The sequence below is a fragment of the Acipenser ruthenus genome, chromosome 5 (assembly GCF_902713425.1).
Source record: "Acipenser ruthenus chromosome 5, fAciRut3.2 maternal haplotype, whole genome shotgun sequence".
In the NCBI taxonomy this organism is placed as follows: domain Eukaryota; kingdom Metazoa; phylum Chordata; class Actinopteri; order Acipenseriformes; family Acipenseridae; genus Acipenser; species Acipenser ruthenus.
The window spans coordinates 88377003-88392892 of NC_081193.1; the positions used below are offsets into that span (position 1 = coordinate 88377003).

The window sequence follows — 15890 nt, forward strand, 5'->3', positions numbered from 1 at the left end:
GTGCAGTTTGAGACAGAGGTGCCCTCTCTCTCTCAGCTTTCAGTGAGGGGTGCAGTTTGAGACAGAGGTGCCCTCTCTCTCTCAGCTTTCAGTGAGGGGTGCAGTTTGAGACAGAGGAACCCTCTCTCTCTCTGCTTTCAGTGAGGGGTGCAGTTTGAGACAGAGGTGCCCTCTCTCTCTCTCTGCTTTCAGTGAGGGGTGCAGTTTGAGACAGAGGTGCCCTCTCTCTGTCAGCTTTCAGTGAGGGGTGCAGTTTGAGACAGAGGTGCCCTCTCTCTCTCTCTGCTTTCAGTGAGGGGTGCAGTTTGAGACAGAGGTGCCCTCTCTCTCTCTCTGCTTTCAGTGAGGGGTGCAGTTTGAGACAGAGGTGCCCTCTCTCTCTCTCTGCTTTCAGTGAGGGGTGCAGTTTGAGACAGAGGTGCCCTCTCCCTGTCTGCTTTCATTGAAGGGTGCAGTTTGAGACAGAGGTGCCCTCTCCCTCTTCGCTTTCACTGAGGGGTGCAGTTTGTTTTTCTGATGCACGCTGACATTCATGAGCTACCTGAGTTCTGTGATGAGAATGTCAGGGAACATGGAGTTAGCCTTCTGGAAGCGTCCCCTGGTAAACGCATAGCAACGACTCACAAAGCACAGCAAATGCATTGTTAACTGCTGTAAAGCCCATTAAAAAATTCTTAAATTGTTATTTTACAGGAGAAATGACGGTCATGTTAAATAAAAGCAAAAAATATGAACAGGAATGATCTAGGCTTTAATAAAATACCAATGCAGCTTGCCCTTCTAAAAGCGTCCCATAGTAAAAACACAGCAAAGTGTAATAAAGCACAGTGAAAGCATAGGTAAAGCATTGTGAAGCACAGAGAGGTATGGTAAAGCGTGGTATATTATAATAAATGCATAGTATAACCATGGAGCAACACTGCAAAATTACTGTACCCTGCAAATGTACTGTGGTAAACATTCATAAGGGTGTTTAGTGAGTATCAGAAGGATATTTCTCAGTTCTGCAGAACATCTTATAAAATGATAGTGTAAGCCATAAATATTTGCGACCAAAATATTTGGCGAATCACATCCATAAAACCTATTATGCTCCAGAAATATTGGTGACCTGTTGCAATATACAAAGTATGTATTGATATTCGTGCCAAAAAAATGTTTGTGTTTTGAAAAAAGCATGATAAAAGTCTTGCAAATATGTATGGCTTTACAGTACCTTCAGGATCATCTTTATAAAGCCAGGCTTTTTTTCAAAGACGTTTATATAACTATAATTCAGTGTGCATTTTTGATGTAACACTGCTTAATAATGACCCACCCGTAGTGCTTATTTGTGCAGCCGTTGTGTTTCTGTAGCTGGAGTTTTGATTGGACCTCATTGCGCACTCAGTGCTTTCATCCTTGCAGAAGCAGGGACCCCTGTGATGTCACGTGTGTTCTGAATTCTTATAACAAAGATTCCGTTTCTGTTCCTTTCTTTACCACAGACTATGCTATATGGGGACGGAGAAAGTGAAGGATGCAAACCCTATGCAGACATCTGGATATGGCAGCTGGTAGGTCTGTCTTACTGTGTTTGTTATAAAAGCAAATAAAGACACATTTGTTGTTATTTTTGATGCTGAGAAGCAATGGTCTTGTGTATCTAGACCCATGGAATTTCCCTGCATTATAGGAGATTCATGTATCAGAGATATAGTGGAGACATCTGGGGATTGCATACTTCAAAGTGTCAGCTGTATCTTCAGAACAGCTCATCATCCAATTGCAGAACAGTTCTAATCTCTAATAGGCTGATCTGATTTAGATTCATCTCTAAATCAGATCAAAGTTATTCCAAAAAGCTATGATTGTACAGTGAGGTCATTTTCCAGGCAACTGATGCCTGACTGTCTGTGCTGTTGAAGTCCACCTCTTGTTTAACTATTGTCTGATTCTGATGAAACTGCATTGGCATTTAAAGTGAGATATGCTTCTCAGAGCTCTGTGGGTGTTGGTGCATGATACCCTGGCTGGGAGAGATGGAAGTGTCTGACAGATCCTGTTTGTCTCGGCGCTCTGTGGATGCAGGTGCATGATACCCTGGCTGGGAGAGATGGAAGTGTCTGACAGATCCTGTTTGTCTCAGAGCTCTGTGGATGCAGGTGCATGATACCCTGGCTGGGAGAGATGGAAGTGTCTGACAGATCCTGTTTGTCTCGGCGCTCTGTGGATGTAGGTGCATGATACCCTGGCTGGGAGAGATGGAAGTGTCTGACAGATCCTGTTTGTCTCGGCGCTCTGTGGATGCAGGTGCATGATACCCTGGCTGGGAGAGATGGAAGTGTCTGACAGATCCTGTTTGTCTCAGAGCTCTGTGGATGTAGGTGCATGATACCCTGGCTGGGAGAGATGGAAGTGTCTGACAGATCCTGTTTGTCTCGGCGCTCTGTGGATGCAGGTGCATGATACCCTGGCTGGGAGAGATGGAAGTGTCTGACAGATCCTGTTTGTCTCAGCGCACTGTGGATGCAGGTGCATGATACCCTGACTGGGAGAGATGGAAGTGTCTGACAGATCCTGTTTGTCTCAGAGCTCTGTGGATGTAGGTGCATGATACCCTGGCTGGGAGAGATGGAAGTGTCTGACAGATCCTGTTTGTCTCGGCGCTCTGTGGATGCAGGTGCATGATACCCTGGCTGGGAGAGATGGAAGTGTCTGACAGATCCTGTTTGTCTCAGAGCTCTGTGGATGTAGGTGCATGATACCCTGGCTGGGAGAGATGGAAGTGTCTGACAGATCCTGTTTGTCTCGGCGCTCTGTGGATGCAGGTGCATGATACCCTGGCTGGGAGAGATGGAAGTGTCTGACAGATCCTGTTTGTCTCAGCGCAGTGTGGATGTAGGTGCATGATACTCTGACTGGGAGAGATGGAAGTGTCTGACAGATCCTGTTTGTCTCAGCGCTCTGTGGATGCAGGTGCATGATACCCTGGCTGGGAGAGATGGAAGTGTCTGACAGATCCTGTTTGTCTCAGCGCTCTGTGGATGTAGGTGCATGATACTCTGACTGGGAGAGATGGAAGTGTCTGACAGTTTGTCTCAGCACTCTGTGGATGCAGGTGCATGATACCCTGACTGGGAGAGATGGAAGTGTCTGACAGATCCTGTTTGTCTCAGCGCTCTGTGGATGCAGGTGCATGATACCCTGGCTGGGAGAGATGGAAGTGTCTGACAGATCCTGTTTGTCTCAGCGCACTGTGGATGCAGGTGCATGATACCCTGGCTGGGAGAGATGGAAGTGTCTGACAGATCCTGTTTGTCTCAGCGCTCTGTGGATGTAGGTGCATGATACTCTGACTGGGAGAGATGGAAGTGTCTGACAGATCCTGTTTGTCTCAGAGCTCTGTGGATGCAGGTGCATGATACCCTGGCTGGGAGAGATGGAAGTGTCTGACAGATCCTGTTTGTCTCAGCGCTCTGTGGATGCAGGTGCATGATACCCTGGCTGGGAGAGATGGAAGTGTCTGACAGATCCTGTTTGTCTCGGCGCAGTGTGGATGCAGGTGCATGATACCCTGGCTGGGAGAGATGGAAGTGTCTGACAGATCCTGTTTGTCTCAGAGCTCTGTGGATGCAGGTGCATGATACCCTGGCTGGGAGAGATGGAAGTGTCTGACAGATCCTGTTTGTCTCAGCGCACTGTGGGTGTAGGTGCATGATACTCTGACTGGGAGAGATGGAAGTGTCTGACAGATCCTGTTTGTCTCAGAGCTCTGTGGATGTAGGTGCATGATACCCTGGCTGGGAGAGATGGAAGTGTCTGACAGATCCTGTTTGTCTCAGCGCTCTGTGGATGCAGGTGCATGATACCCTGGCTGGGAGAGATGGAAGTGTCTGACAGATCCTGTTTGTCTCAGAGCTCTGTGGATGTAGGTGCATGATACCCTGGCTGGGAGAGATGGAAGTGTCTGACAGATCCTGTTTGTCTCGGCGCTCTGTGGATGCAGGTGCATGATACCCTGGCTGGGAGAGATGGAAGTGTCTGACAGATCCTGTTTGTCTCAGAGCTCTGTGGATGCAGGTGCATGATACCCTGGCTGGGAGAGATGGAAGTGTCTGACAGATCCTGTTTGTCTCGGCGCTCTGTGGATGTAGGTGCATGATACCCTGGCTGGGAGAGATGGAAGTGTCTGACAGATCCTGTTTGTCTCGGCGCTCTGTGGATGCAGGTGCATGATACCCTGGCTGGGAGAGATGGAAGTGTCTGACAGATCCTGTTTGTCTCAGAGCTCTGTGGATGTAGGTGCATGATACCCTGGCTGGGAGAGATGGAAGTGTCTGACAGATCCTGTTTGTCTCGGCGCTCTGTGGATGCAGGTGCATGATACCCTGGCTGGGAGAGATGGAAGTGTCTGACAGATCCTGTTTGTCTCAGCGCACTGTGGATGCAGGTGCATGATACCCTGACTGGGAGAGATGGAAGTGTCTGACAGATCCTGTTTGTCTCAGAGCTCTGTGGATGTAGGTGCATGATACCCTGGCTGGGAGAGATGGAAGTGTCTGACAGATCCTGTTTGTCTCGGCGCTCTGTGGATGCAGGTGCATGATACCCTGGCTGGGAGAGATGGAAGTGTCTGACAGATCCTGTTTGTCTCAGAGCTCTGTGGATGTAGGTGCATGATACCCTGGCTGGGAGAGATGGAAGTGTCTGACAGATCCTGTTTGTCTCGGCGCTCTGTGGATGCAGGTGCATGATACCCTGGCTGGGAGAGATGGAAGTGTCTGACAGATCCTGTTTGTCTCAGCGCAGTGTGGATGTAGGTGCATGATACTCTGACTGGGAGAGATGGAAGTGTCTGACAGATCCTGTTTGTCTCAGCGCTCTGTGGATGCAGGTGCATGATACCCTGGCTGGGAGAGATGGAAGTGTCTGACAGATCCTGTTTGTCTCAGCGCTCTGTGGATGTAGGTGCATGATACTCTGACTGGGAGAGATGGAAGTGTCTGACAGTTTGTCTCAGCACTCTGTGGATGCAGGTGCATGATACCCTGACTGGGAGAGATGGAAGTGTCTGACAGATCCTGTTTGTCTCAGCGCTCTGTGGATGCAGGTGCATGATACCCTGGCTGGGAGAGATGGAAGTGTCTGACAGATCCTGTTTGTCTCAGCGCACTGTGGATGCAGGTGCATGATACCCTGGCTGGGAGAGATGGAAGTGTCTGACAGATCCTGTTTGTCTCAGCGCTCTGTGGATGTAGGTGCATGATACTCTGACTGGGAGAGATGGAAGTGTCTGACAGATCCTGTTTGTCTCAGAGCTCTGTGGATGCAGGTGCATGATACCCTGGCTGGGAGAGATGGAAGTGTCTGACAGATCCTGTTTGTCTCAGCGCTCTGTGGATGCAGGTGCATGATACCCTGGCTGGGAGAGATGGAAGTGTCTGACAGATCCTGTTTGTCTCGGCGCAGTGTGGATGCAGGTGCATGATACCCTGGCTGGGAGAGATGGAAGTGTCTGACAGATCCTGTTTGTCTCAGAGCTCTGTGGATGCAGGTGCATGATACCCTGGCTGGGAGAGATGGAAGTGTCTGACAGATCCTGTTTGTCTCAGCGCACTGTGGGTGTAGGTGCATGATACTCTGACTGGGAGAGATGGAAGTGTCTGACAGATCCTGTTTGTCTCGGCGCTCTGTGGATGCAGGTGCATGATACCCTGGCTGGGAGAGATGGAAGTGTCTGACAGATCCTGTTTGTCTCAGAGCTCTGTGGATGCAGGTGCATGATACCCTGGCTGGGAGAGATGGAAGTGTCTGACAGATCCTGTTTGTCTCGGCGCTCTGTGGATGTAGGTACATGATACCCTGACTGGGAGAGATGGAAGTGTCTGACAGATCCTGTTTGTCTCAGAGCTCTGTGGGTGTTGGTGCATGATACCCTGGCTGGGAGAGATGGAAGTGTCTGACAGATCCTGTTTGTCTCAGCGCACTGTGGATGCAGGTGCATGATACCCTGGCTGGGAGAGATGGAAGTGTCTGACAGATCCTGTTTGTCTCGGCGCTCTGTGGATGTAGGTGCATGATACCCTGACTGGGAGAGATGGAAGTGCCTGACAGATCCTGTTTGTCTCGGTGCTCTGTGGATGCAGGTGCATGATACCCTGGCTGGGAGAGATGGAAGTGTCTGACAGATCCTGTTTGTCTCGGCGCTCTGTGGATGTAGGTGCATGATACCCTGACTGGGAGAGATGGAAGTGCCTGACAGATCCTGTTTGTCTCGGTGCTCTGTGGGTGTTGGTGCATGATACCCTGGCTGGGAGAGATGGAAGTGTCTGACAGATCCTGTTTGTCTCAGCGCACTGTGGATGCAGGTGCATGATACCCTGGCTGGGAGAGATGGAAGTGTCTGACAGATCCTGTTTGTCTCGGCGCTCTGTGGATGCAGGTGCATGATACCCTGGCTGGGAGAGATGGAAGTGTCTGACAGATCCTGTTTGTCTCAGCGCAGTGTGGATGTAGGTGCATGATACTCTGACTGGGAGAGATGGAAGTGTCTGACAGATCCTGTTTGTCTCAGCGCTCTGTGGATGCAGGTGCATGATACCCTGGCTGGGAGAGATGGAAGTGTCTGACAGATCCTGTTTGTCTCAGCGCTCTGTGGATGTAGGTGCATGATACTCTGACTGGGAGAGATGGAAGTGTCTGACAGTTTGTCTCAGCACTCTGTGGATGCAGGTGCATGATACCCTGACTGGGAGAGATGGAAGTGTCTGACAGATCCTGTTTGTCTCAGCGCTCTGTGGATGCAGGTGCATGATACCCTGGCTGGGAGAGATGGAAGTGTCTGACAGATCCTGTTTGTCTCAGCGCACTGTGGATGCAGGTGCATGATACCCTGGCTGGGAGAGATGGAAGTGTCTGACAGATCCTGTTTGTCTCAGCGCTCTGTGGATGTAGGTGCATGATACTCTGACTGGGAGAGATGGAAGTGTCTGACAGATCCTGTTTGTCTCAGAGCTCTGTGGATGCAGGTGCATGATACCCTGGCTGGGAGAGATGGAAGTGTCTGACAGATCCTGTTTGTCTCAGCGCTCTGTGGATGCAGGTGCATGATACCCTGGCTGGGAGAGATGGAAGTGTCTGACAGATCCTGTTTGTCTCGGCGCAGTGTGGATGCAGGTGCATGATACCCTGGCTGGGAGAGATGGAAGTGTCTGACAGATCCTGTTTGTCTCAGAGCTCTGTGGATGCAGGTGCATGATACCCTGGCTGGGAGAGATGGAAGTGTCTGACAGATCCTGTTTGTCTCAGCGCACTGTGGGTGTAGGTGCATGATACTCTGACTGGGAGAGATGGAAGTGTCTGACAGATCCTGTTTGTCTCGGCGCTCTGTGGATGCAGGTGCATGATACCCTGGCTGGGAGAGATGGAAGTGTCTGACAGATCCTGTTTGTCTCAGAGCTCTGTGGATGCAGGTGCATGATACCCTGGCTGGGAGAGATGGAAGTGTCTGACAGATCCTGTTTGTCTCGGCGCTCTGTGGATGTAGGTACATGATACCCTGACTGGGAGAGATGGAAGTGTCTGACAGATCCTGTTTGTCTCAGAGCTCTGTGGGTGTTGGTGCATGATACCCTGGCTGGGAGAGATGGAAGTGTCTGACAGATCCTGTTTGTCTCAGCGCACTGTGGATGCAGGTGCATGATACCCTGGCTGGGAGAGATGGAAGTGTCTGACAGATCCTGTTTGTCTCGGCGCTCTGTGGATGTAGGTGCATGATACCCTGACTGGGAGAGATGGAAGTGCCTGACAGATCCTGTTTGTCTCGGTGCTCTGTGGATGCAGGTGCATGATACCCTGGCTGGGAGAGATGGAAGTGTCTGACAGATCCTGTTTGTCTCGGCGCTCTGTGGATGTAGGTGCATGATACCCTGACTGGGAGAGATGGAAGTGCCTGACAGATCCTGTTTGTCTCGGTGCTCTGTGGGTGTTGGTGCATGATACCCTGGCTGGGAGAGATGGAAGTGTCTGACAGATCCTGTTTGTCTCAGCGCACTGTGGATGCAGGTGCATGATACCCTGGCTGGGAGAGATGGAAGTGTCTGACAGATCCTGTTTGTCTCGGCGCTCTGTGGATGCAGGTGCATGATACCCTGGCTGGGAGAGATGGAAGTGTCTGACAGATCCTGTTTGTCTCAGCGCAGTGTGGATGTAGGTGCATGATACTCTGACTGGGAGAGATGGAAGTGTCTGACAGATCCTGTTTGTCTCAGCGCTCTGTGGATGCAGGTGCATGATACCCTGGCTGGGAGAGATGGAAGTGTCTGACAGATCCTGTTTGTCTCAGCGCTCTGTGGATGTAGGTGCATGATACTCTGACTGGGAGAGATGGAAGTGTCTGACAGTTTGTCTCAGCACTCTGTGGATGCAGGTGCATGATACCCTGACTGGGAGAGATGGAAGTGTCTGACAGATCCTGTTTGTCTCAGCGCTCTGTGGATGCAGGTGCATGATACCCTGGCTGGGAGAGATGGAAGTGTCTGACAGATCCTGTTTGTCTCAGCGCACTGTGGATGCAGGTGCATGATACCCTGGCTGGGAGAGATGGAAGTGTCTGACAGATCCTGTTTGTCTCAGCGCTCTGTGGATGTAGGTGCATGATACTCTGACTGGGAGAGATGGAAGTGTCTGACAGATCCTGTTTGTCTCAGAGCTCTGTGGATGCAGGTGCATGATACCCTGGCTGGGAGAGATGGAAGTGTCTGACAGATCCTGTTTGTCTCAGCGCTCTGTGGATGCAGGTGCATGATACCCTGGCTGGGAGAGATGGAAGTGTCTGACAGATCCTGTTTGTCTCGGCGCAGTGTGGATGCAGGTGCATGATACCCTGGCTGGGAGAGATGGAAGTGTCTGACAGATCCTGTTTGTCTCAGAGCTCTGTGGATGCAGGTGCATGATACCCTGGCTGGGAGAGATGGAAGTGTCTGACAGATCCTGTTTGTCTCAGCGCACTGTGGGTGTAGGTGCATGATACTCTGACTGGGAGAGATGGAAGTGTCTGACAGATCCTGTTTGTCTCGGCGCTCTGTGGATGCAGGTGCATGATACCCTGGCTGGGAGAGATGGAAGTGTCTGACAGATCCTGTTTGTCTCAGAGCTCTGTGGATGCAGGTGCATGATACCCTGGCTGGGAGAGATGGAAGTGTCTGACAGATCCTGTTTGTCTCGGCGCTCTGTGGATGTAGGTACATGATACCCTGACTGGGAGAGATGGAAGTGTCTGACAGATCCTGTTTGTCTCAGAGCTCTGTGGGTGTTGGTGCATGATACCCTGGCTGGGAGAGATGGAAGTGTCTGACAGATCCTGTTTGTCTCAGCGCACTGTGGATGCAGGTGCATGATACCCTGGCTGGGAGAGATGGAAGTGTCTGACAGATCCTGTTTGTCTCGGCGCTCTGTGGATGTAGGTGCATGATACCCTGACTGGGAGAGATGGAAGTGCCTGACAGATCCTGTTTGTCTCGGTGCTCTGTGGATGCAGGTGCATGATACCCTGGCTGGGAGAGATGGAAGTGTCTGACAGATCCTGTTTGTCTCGGCGCTCTGTGGATGTAGGTGCATGATACCCTGACTGGGAGAGATGGAAGTGCCTGACAGATCCTGTTTGTCTCGGTGCTCTGTGGGTGTTGGTGCATGATACCCTGGCTGGGAGAGATGGAAGTGTCTGACAGATCCTGTTTGTCTCAGCGCACTGTGGATGCAGGTGCATGATACCCTGGCTGGGAGAGATGGAAGTGTCTGACAGATCCTGTTTGTCTCAGAGCTCTGTGGGTGTTGGTGCATGATACCCTGGCTGGGAGAGATGGAAGTGTCTGACAGATCCTGTTTGTCTCGGCGCTCTGTGGATGTAGGTGCATGATACCCTGGCTGGGAGAGATGGAAGTGTCTGACAGATCCTGTTTGTCTCAGAGCTCTGTGGATGCAGGTGCATGATACCCTGGCTGGGAGAGATGGAAGTGTCTGACAGATCCTGTTTGTCTCAGAGCTCTGTGGATGTAGGTGCATGATACCCTGGCTGGGAGAGATGGAAGTGTCTGACAGATCCTGTTTGTCTCGGCGCTCTGTGGATGCAGGTGCATGATACCCTGGCTGGGAGAGATGGAAGTGTCTGACAGATCCTGTTTGTCTCAGCGCAGTGTGGATGTAGGTGCATGATACTCTGACTGGGAGAGATGGAAGTGTCTGACAGATCCTGTTTGTCTCAGCGCTCTGTGGATGCAGGTGCATGATACCCTGGCTGGGAGAGATGGAAGTGTCTGACAGATCCTGTTTGTCTCAGCGCTCTGTGGATGTAGGTGCATGATACTCTGACTGGGAGAGATGGAAGTGTCTGACAGTTTGTCTCAGCACTCTGTGGATGCAGGTGCATGATACCCTGACTGGGAGAGATGGAAGTGTCTGACAGATCCTGTTTGTCTCAGCGCTCTGTGGATGCAGGTGCATGATACCCTGGCTGGGAGAGATGGAAGTGTCTGACAGATCCTGTTTGTCTCAGCGCACTGTGGATGCAGGTGCATGATACCCTGGCTGGGAGAGATGGAAGTGTCTGACAGATCCTGTTTGTCTCAGCGCTCTGTGGATGTAGGTGCATGATACCCTGGCTGGGAGAGATGGAAGTGTCTGACAGATCCTGTTTGTCTCAGCGCTCTGTGGATGCAGGTGCATGATACCCTGGCTGGGAGAGATGGAAGTGTCTGACAGATCCTGTTTGTCTCGGCGCAGTGTGGATGCAGGTGCATGATACCCTGGCTGGGAGAGATGGAAGTGTCTGACAGATCCTGTTTGTCTCAGAGCTCTGTGGATGCAGGTGCATGATACCCTGGCTGGGAGAGATGGAAGTGTCTGACAGATCCTGTTTGTCTCAGCGCACTGTGGGTGTAGGTGCATGATACTCTGACTGGGAGAGATGGAAGTGTCTGACAGATCCTGTTTGTCTCAGAGCTCTGTGGATGTAGGTGCATGATACCCTGGCTGGGAGAGATGGAAGTGTCTGACAGATCCTGTTTGTCTCAGCGCTCTGTGGATGCAGGTGCATGATACCCTGGCTGGGAGAGATGGAAGTGTCTGACAGATCCTGTTTGTCTCAGAGCTCTGTGGGTGTTGGTGCATGATACCCTGGCTGGGAGAGATGGAAGTGTCTGACAGATCCTGTTTGTCTCGGCGCTCTGTGGATGTAGGTGCATGATACCCTGGCTGGGAGAGATGGAAGTGTCTGACAGATCCTGTTTGTCTCAGAGCTCTGTGGATGCAGGTGCATGATACCCTGGCTGGGAGAGATGGAAGTGTCTGACAGATCCTGTTTGTCTCAGAGCTCTGTGGATGTAGGTGCATGATACCCTGGCTGGGAGAGATGGAAGTGTCTGACAGATCCTGTTTGTCTCAGCGCTCTGTGGATGCAGGTGCATGATACCCTGGCTGGGAGAGATGGAAGTGTCTGACAGATCCTGTTTGTCTCAGAGCTCTGTGGATGTAGGTGCATGATACCCTGACTGGGAGAGATGGAAGTGTCTGACAGATCCTGTTTGTCTCGGCGCTCTGTGGATGCAGGTGCATGATACCCTGGCTGGGAGAGATGGAAGTGTCTGACAGATCCTGTTTGTCTCAGCGCACTGTGGATGCAGGTGCATGATACCCTGGCTGGGAGAGATGGAAGTGTCTGACAGATCCTGTTTGTCTCAGAGCTCTGTGGGTGTTGGTGCATGATACCCTGGCTGGGAGAGATGGAAGTGTCTGACAGATCCTGTTTGTCTCGGCGCTCTGTGGATGCAGGTGCATGATACCCTGGCTGGGAGAGATGGAAGTGTCTGACAGATCCTGTTTGTCTCGGCGCTCTGTGGATGCAGGTGCATGATACCCTGGCTGGGAGAGATGGAAGTGTCTGACAGATCCTGTTTGTCTCAGCGCAGTGTGGATGCAGGTGCATGATACCCTGACTGGGAGAGATGGAAGTGTCTGACAGATCCTGTTTGTCTCAGCGCAGTGTGGATGCAGGTGCATGATACCCTGGCTGGGAGAGATGGAAGTGTCTGACAGATCCTGTTTGTCTCAGCGCAGTGTGGATGCAGGTGCATGATACCCTGGCTGGGAGAGATGGAAGTGTCTGACAGATCCTGTTTTTCTTACAGGAAGGCACGTCACGGGTGACACTGGGGGAAGAAAGCGTCACACTGTCAGCGGGAGACAGTTACCTCATCCCCGGGCAGAACAAGTGAGTGGAAACAGTTTGCAAATACCAGAAGAAGCTTTGTAGATCCAAGGAGACACATTTCAACTAAAGCTCTTTCTCAATTGTCTGTCCAGGTACCAGTGGAAGAGAAGTGAAGGCTGTATTGCACTGTATGTAGTACAGGATCCTGAGAGAAAGAGACCACACTCCTGAAGATGACCCTTCAGTCTGGATCTGCAGAGACTGCTTCATCACATTCAACTTGATACATTCATTACAATAATATCATTCAGGGCTGTGCCAAACTCGCTGCACGTACTCGGAATCATCTTTAACAAGTATTTATCTGCAGGTATTCAATAAATCCATTCGCTACTGTGTTGATTTCAAAACAAGAAAATCTGTCCTTCCCCCATGTTTACAATTGAGTACCAATCAATGGTTTAAAAGCCACAATAGGTATGCTAACGGCACCTGAGCCTTTCTAAAAGTGGGTGGCCAAGGTGGGGGTAGGTATGAAGTATTTCTATGGATAAATGAATCCAATTTAACAACTGCTTCAAATATTGAAGCAGGTTATATGGGTATTAAAGTTTACAACAACACTACGACAGCTACGACTGCTAATAATAGTGAGCTTGTTACCTGAATGTCGGGCAGTGAGTGGTATCTCACAAACACCGTTTAACTTACAAAATAAATTCAATGTTTGTTTTGTAAAACAAACAAAACAGAAAATGTCCATGTACAGCATTGATAAATAATATATTGATATAGAATATTAAACTGCTGTCTACAGTATTTGTTTAGCTTTATAACCTATGGACTATTTTTTTTTTTTTTACAGTTCTACGGTTATTTACAGCTCTGGATACAAATTACATGAAATGGTAACAAATGTTTCAACATGTTTCAACAGTTCTGTAGTGTTATAAGATGATGAATGTAGCAGCATTCGCTACCTCACATAAACTCGGCTTCTCTGTGCTCGTTCTCTCCCATGTGATTTGTTAAAAGCTTCACTGTTCCTCTGTAGAAGCTGGCAGAGCAGCGTGAGAAACGTTACGATTACTGTCTGTCAACACAGTCCCGGTGTCGTCTTAATCTGTGGATTTATTTGACTTATCTGTGTCACTGTGTTTTGGAAGAACGATGAGATTCAAGGTATTACAAATATACACATATATATATATAGAGAGCCAGCTGCCCTATATATATATATATATATATATATATATATATATATATATATATATATATATATATATATATATATTATTTCTTTCTTCTCGTTGTTAAAAGTGGGTGGGCAGGGACCCCCTGTCGTGGGCATTGACTCGCTGGCCCACTCGTCTCCGGTGCCTATGCGGTACGCTGGTATGCCAGTAAGCAATGACAGCGCCCTGGGTGAGAGGAAAAGAATCTTCATTGCCATTGATTGGTACGGATTGTAAATGTGAGGGAGGGCAGCTTCTCTTGTTTTGAAGTCATTACGGTAGTAAATGGATTTATTGAATACCTGCTGAGAAATACTTCAGTCAATCCCGAGTATGAGTAATGTGTTTTGGCACACCCCTAGTAATATCCATATAGTTAATCATTCCTGTCCAGTAATTCTGTACAAAAGATACATTATTGTAAAACATTCTTTTAGATGCTTTTTGTATTACTTTTATGATATGTGATGATATATTAAGAAAACAGTATGTTTTAATATACAGTATTAAAACAAACAATTCATGCAAAATGAATTCAGACTCCATTTTTATTTGATGTCTTAGTGTGATTAACATGATCTGATTGATTTGGTCTGATTAAATCACTGGAAAATGATACGGTCAGTCTACGCAGAATTGGCTGCTGTGTCTGATCTTGTTACTTTTTTGGAGGAGGGGGTATTTCCGTTCAGTCTCCAAACTAGAAGTGGGTAATAGTCCGGAGAACATTTAAACACTGATTTTTAAAATGTCATAAGAAGCTCACAAAGAGTGTGAGCTATAGCTGGAGACCAATTATTCTGATGCTGTGATGGAAAAATCTGAGTTTTGGGGCAATGTATCTCATTTTGTACCTAAAGGAAATCTGTTATGTATGTACCCCCAGAGCAGGGTTCTTAAAGTGTTACAGAACTCCCTGCAAAGTTTACAAGAAGTGCATTCTCTTCCTTTCCTGAATCATTCATATCGCAGTGTTATATTTTTAAACCCTTTTGGAATTTTCAATCACACGTGCATCACAGATCAACTGACCCAACATTAATCAACATTTCCTCGAGCGTTCGGCAGGAGAAAACGAAAAGTCATCTTCGGATCGCGGTGTATCCAGATCGCACTCCCTCCTGCAACAATGCTGGTTTTCTTTTTCACCCGATATGCCACTCTTCTCAGTCAGAGCAACAGCATTGTTGCAGGAGGGAGCATGAACTGGATACACTGCGGAAAAAATCTTTCTGCTGGCGAACATTCCAGAGTAAAAGCTGAAAAAAAGTAATTCCCAATTTGTTATTATTATTATTATTATTATTATTATTATTATTATTGCAATCATAAAATGCCATTCATACAGTGATCAGTAAAAGCTTGAGTCCTGAGTGACGGTGCTTTGGGTGAATCATGATGTTTGCTCTTTATTCCTGAACCCTGCGTTTCAGCCGCAGCATGCTTGTTTTCCAGTCTGAAGTGCAGCTCATGCGTTCTTCGTGGCACTGCTGCTGCTCGGATGGTCCATTCTCAGACGCAGGGTGTTTTTTATCACAAGCTCTGCGATGAGGGAGGCAAAGAACCAGGGGGCTGCATACTCCAGTGTGATCAGGCCCTTGTAGCTGCCCCTGAATCCCGAGTAGTCCCAGGGACAGGCGTTGAACATGCTCAGGACCACGCCAGTGCTGAACTCCCACGCGAAGATCCAGGCGGTGTAGATGAGGCAGCGGACCAGCAGGGGGCACCGATTGCGCAGCCGGCAGTACATCCCCTCCAGGATGAGGATGCAGGTGCCGTAGATAAAGAGTGCCCAGACGCTGGTGTTGCCCTGCAGCTTCCAGCTGCCCTGCTGGCTGAAATTCCAGGCCGCCGTGAACAGCACCTCGCACAAGTACCCGTGGAGGGCGTACAGGTACCAGCGGGAAAACATTCCCAGCTGTGTCACCGAAACACGCTCCGCCATGTCGCCGGAGTGCTCTTCTGAACAGAACGCTGGAAGAGAGAATGGGGGTTATTACACACTGCGTGTCTGAAGAGCTGTGCAGATAGTTTGAGCTGGGTGTTATTACACATTGTGTCTGAAGAGCTCTGCAGATAGCTTGGGCTGGGTGTTATTACACATTGTGTCTGAAGAGCTCTGCAGATAGCTTGAGCTGGGTGTTATTACACACTGCGTGTCTAAAGAGCTGTGCTGATAGCTTGAGCTGGGTGTTATTACACATTGTGTCTAAAGAGTTCTGCAGATAGCTTGAGCTGGGTGTTATTACACACTGCGTGTCTAAAGAGCTGTGCAGATAGCTTGAGCTGGGTGTTATTACACACTGCGTGTCTAAAGAGCTGTGCAGATAGCTTGGGCTGGGTGTTATTACACATTGTGTCTAAAGAGCTGTGCTGATAGCTTGAGCTGGGTGTTATTAGGCATGTGTGTATAAAGCAGTGGTTTTCAACCCTGGTCCTGGGGACCCCCTGTGTCTGCTGGTTTTCAT

The 15890-nt window shown here is 49.2% G+C and overlaps 2 protein-coding genes across 4 annotated transcripts in view; one reads left to right on the top strand and one right to left on the bottom strand.

The window, feature by feature from the left end:
- The window catches only part of haao (3-hydroxyanthranilate 3,4-dioxygenase), a 42278-nt gene extending 28322 nt beyond the window's left edge, over nucleotides 1–13956 (top strand). For all 3 annotated transcript variants that reach the window (XM_059024722.1, XM_059024723.1, XM_059024721.1), the window contains 3 exons: nucleotides 1488–1556; nucleotides 12165–12247; nucleotides 12340–13956. In XM_059024722.1, the coding sequence (XP_058880705.1) occupies nucleotides 1488–1556; nucleotides 12165–12247; nucleotides 12340–12418 (231 nt within the window). In that variant the 3' untranslated portion in view covers nucleotides 12419–13956. The remainder of the gene's footprint in view (nucleotides 1–1487; nucleotides 1557–12164; nucleotides 12248–12339) is intronic.
- Nucleotides 13957–14024: 68 nt separating this feature from the next.
- On the bottom strand, nucleotides 14025–15380 carry LOC117402851 (transmembrane protein 229B-like). The gene has a single exon (XM_034004431.2). It carries the CDS (start codon nucleotides 15365–15367, stop codon nucleotides 14891–14893), a length of 477 nt encoding a protein of 158 aa, XP_033860322.1. The 5' UTR covers nucleotides 15368–15380; the 3' UTR covers nucleotides 14025–14890.
- Nucleotides 15381–15890: the final 510 nt, after the last annotated feature.

Bases quoted from the DNA above. Each gene is read 5' to 3' on its own strand.
- LOC117402851 (XM_034004431.2), bottom strand. From the start codon at position 15,367: ATGGCGGAGCGTGTTTCGGTGACACAGCTGGGAATGTTTTCCCGCTGG.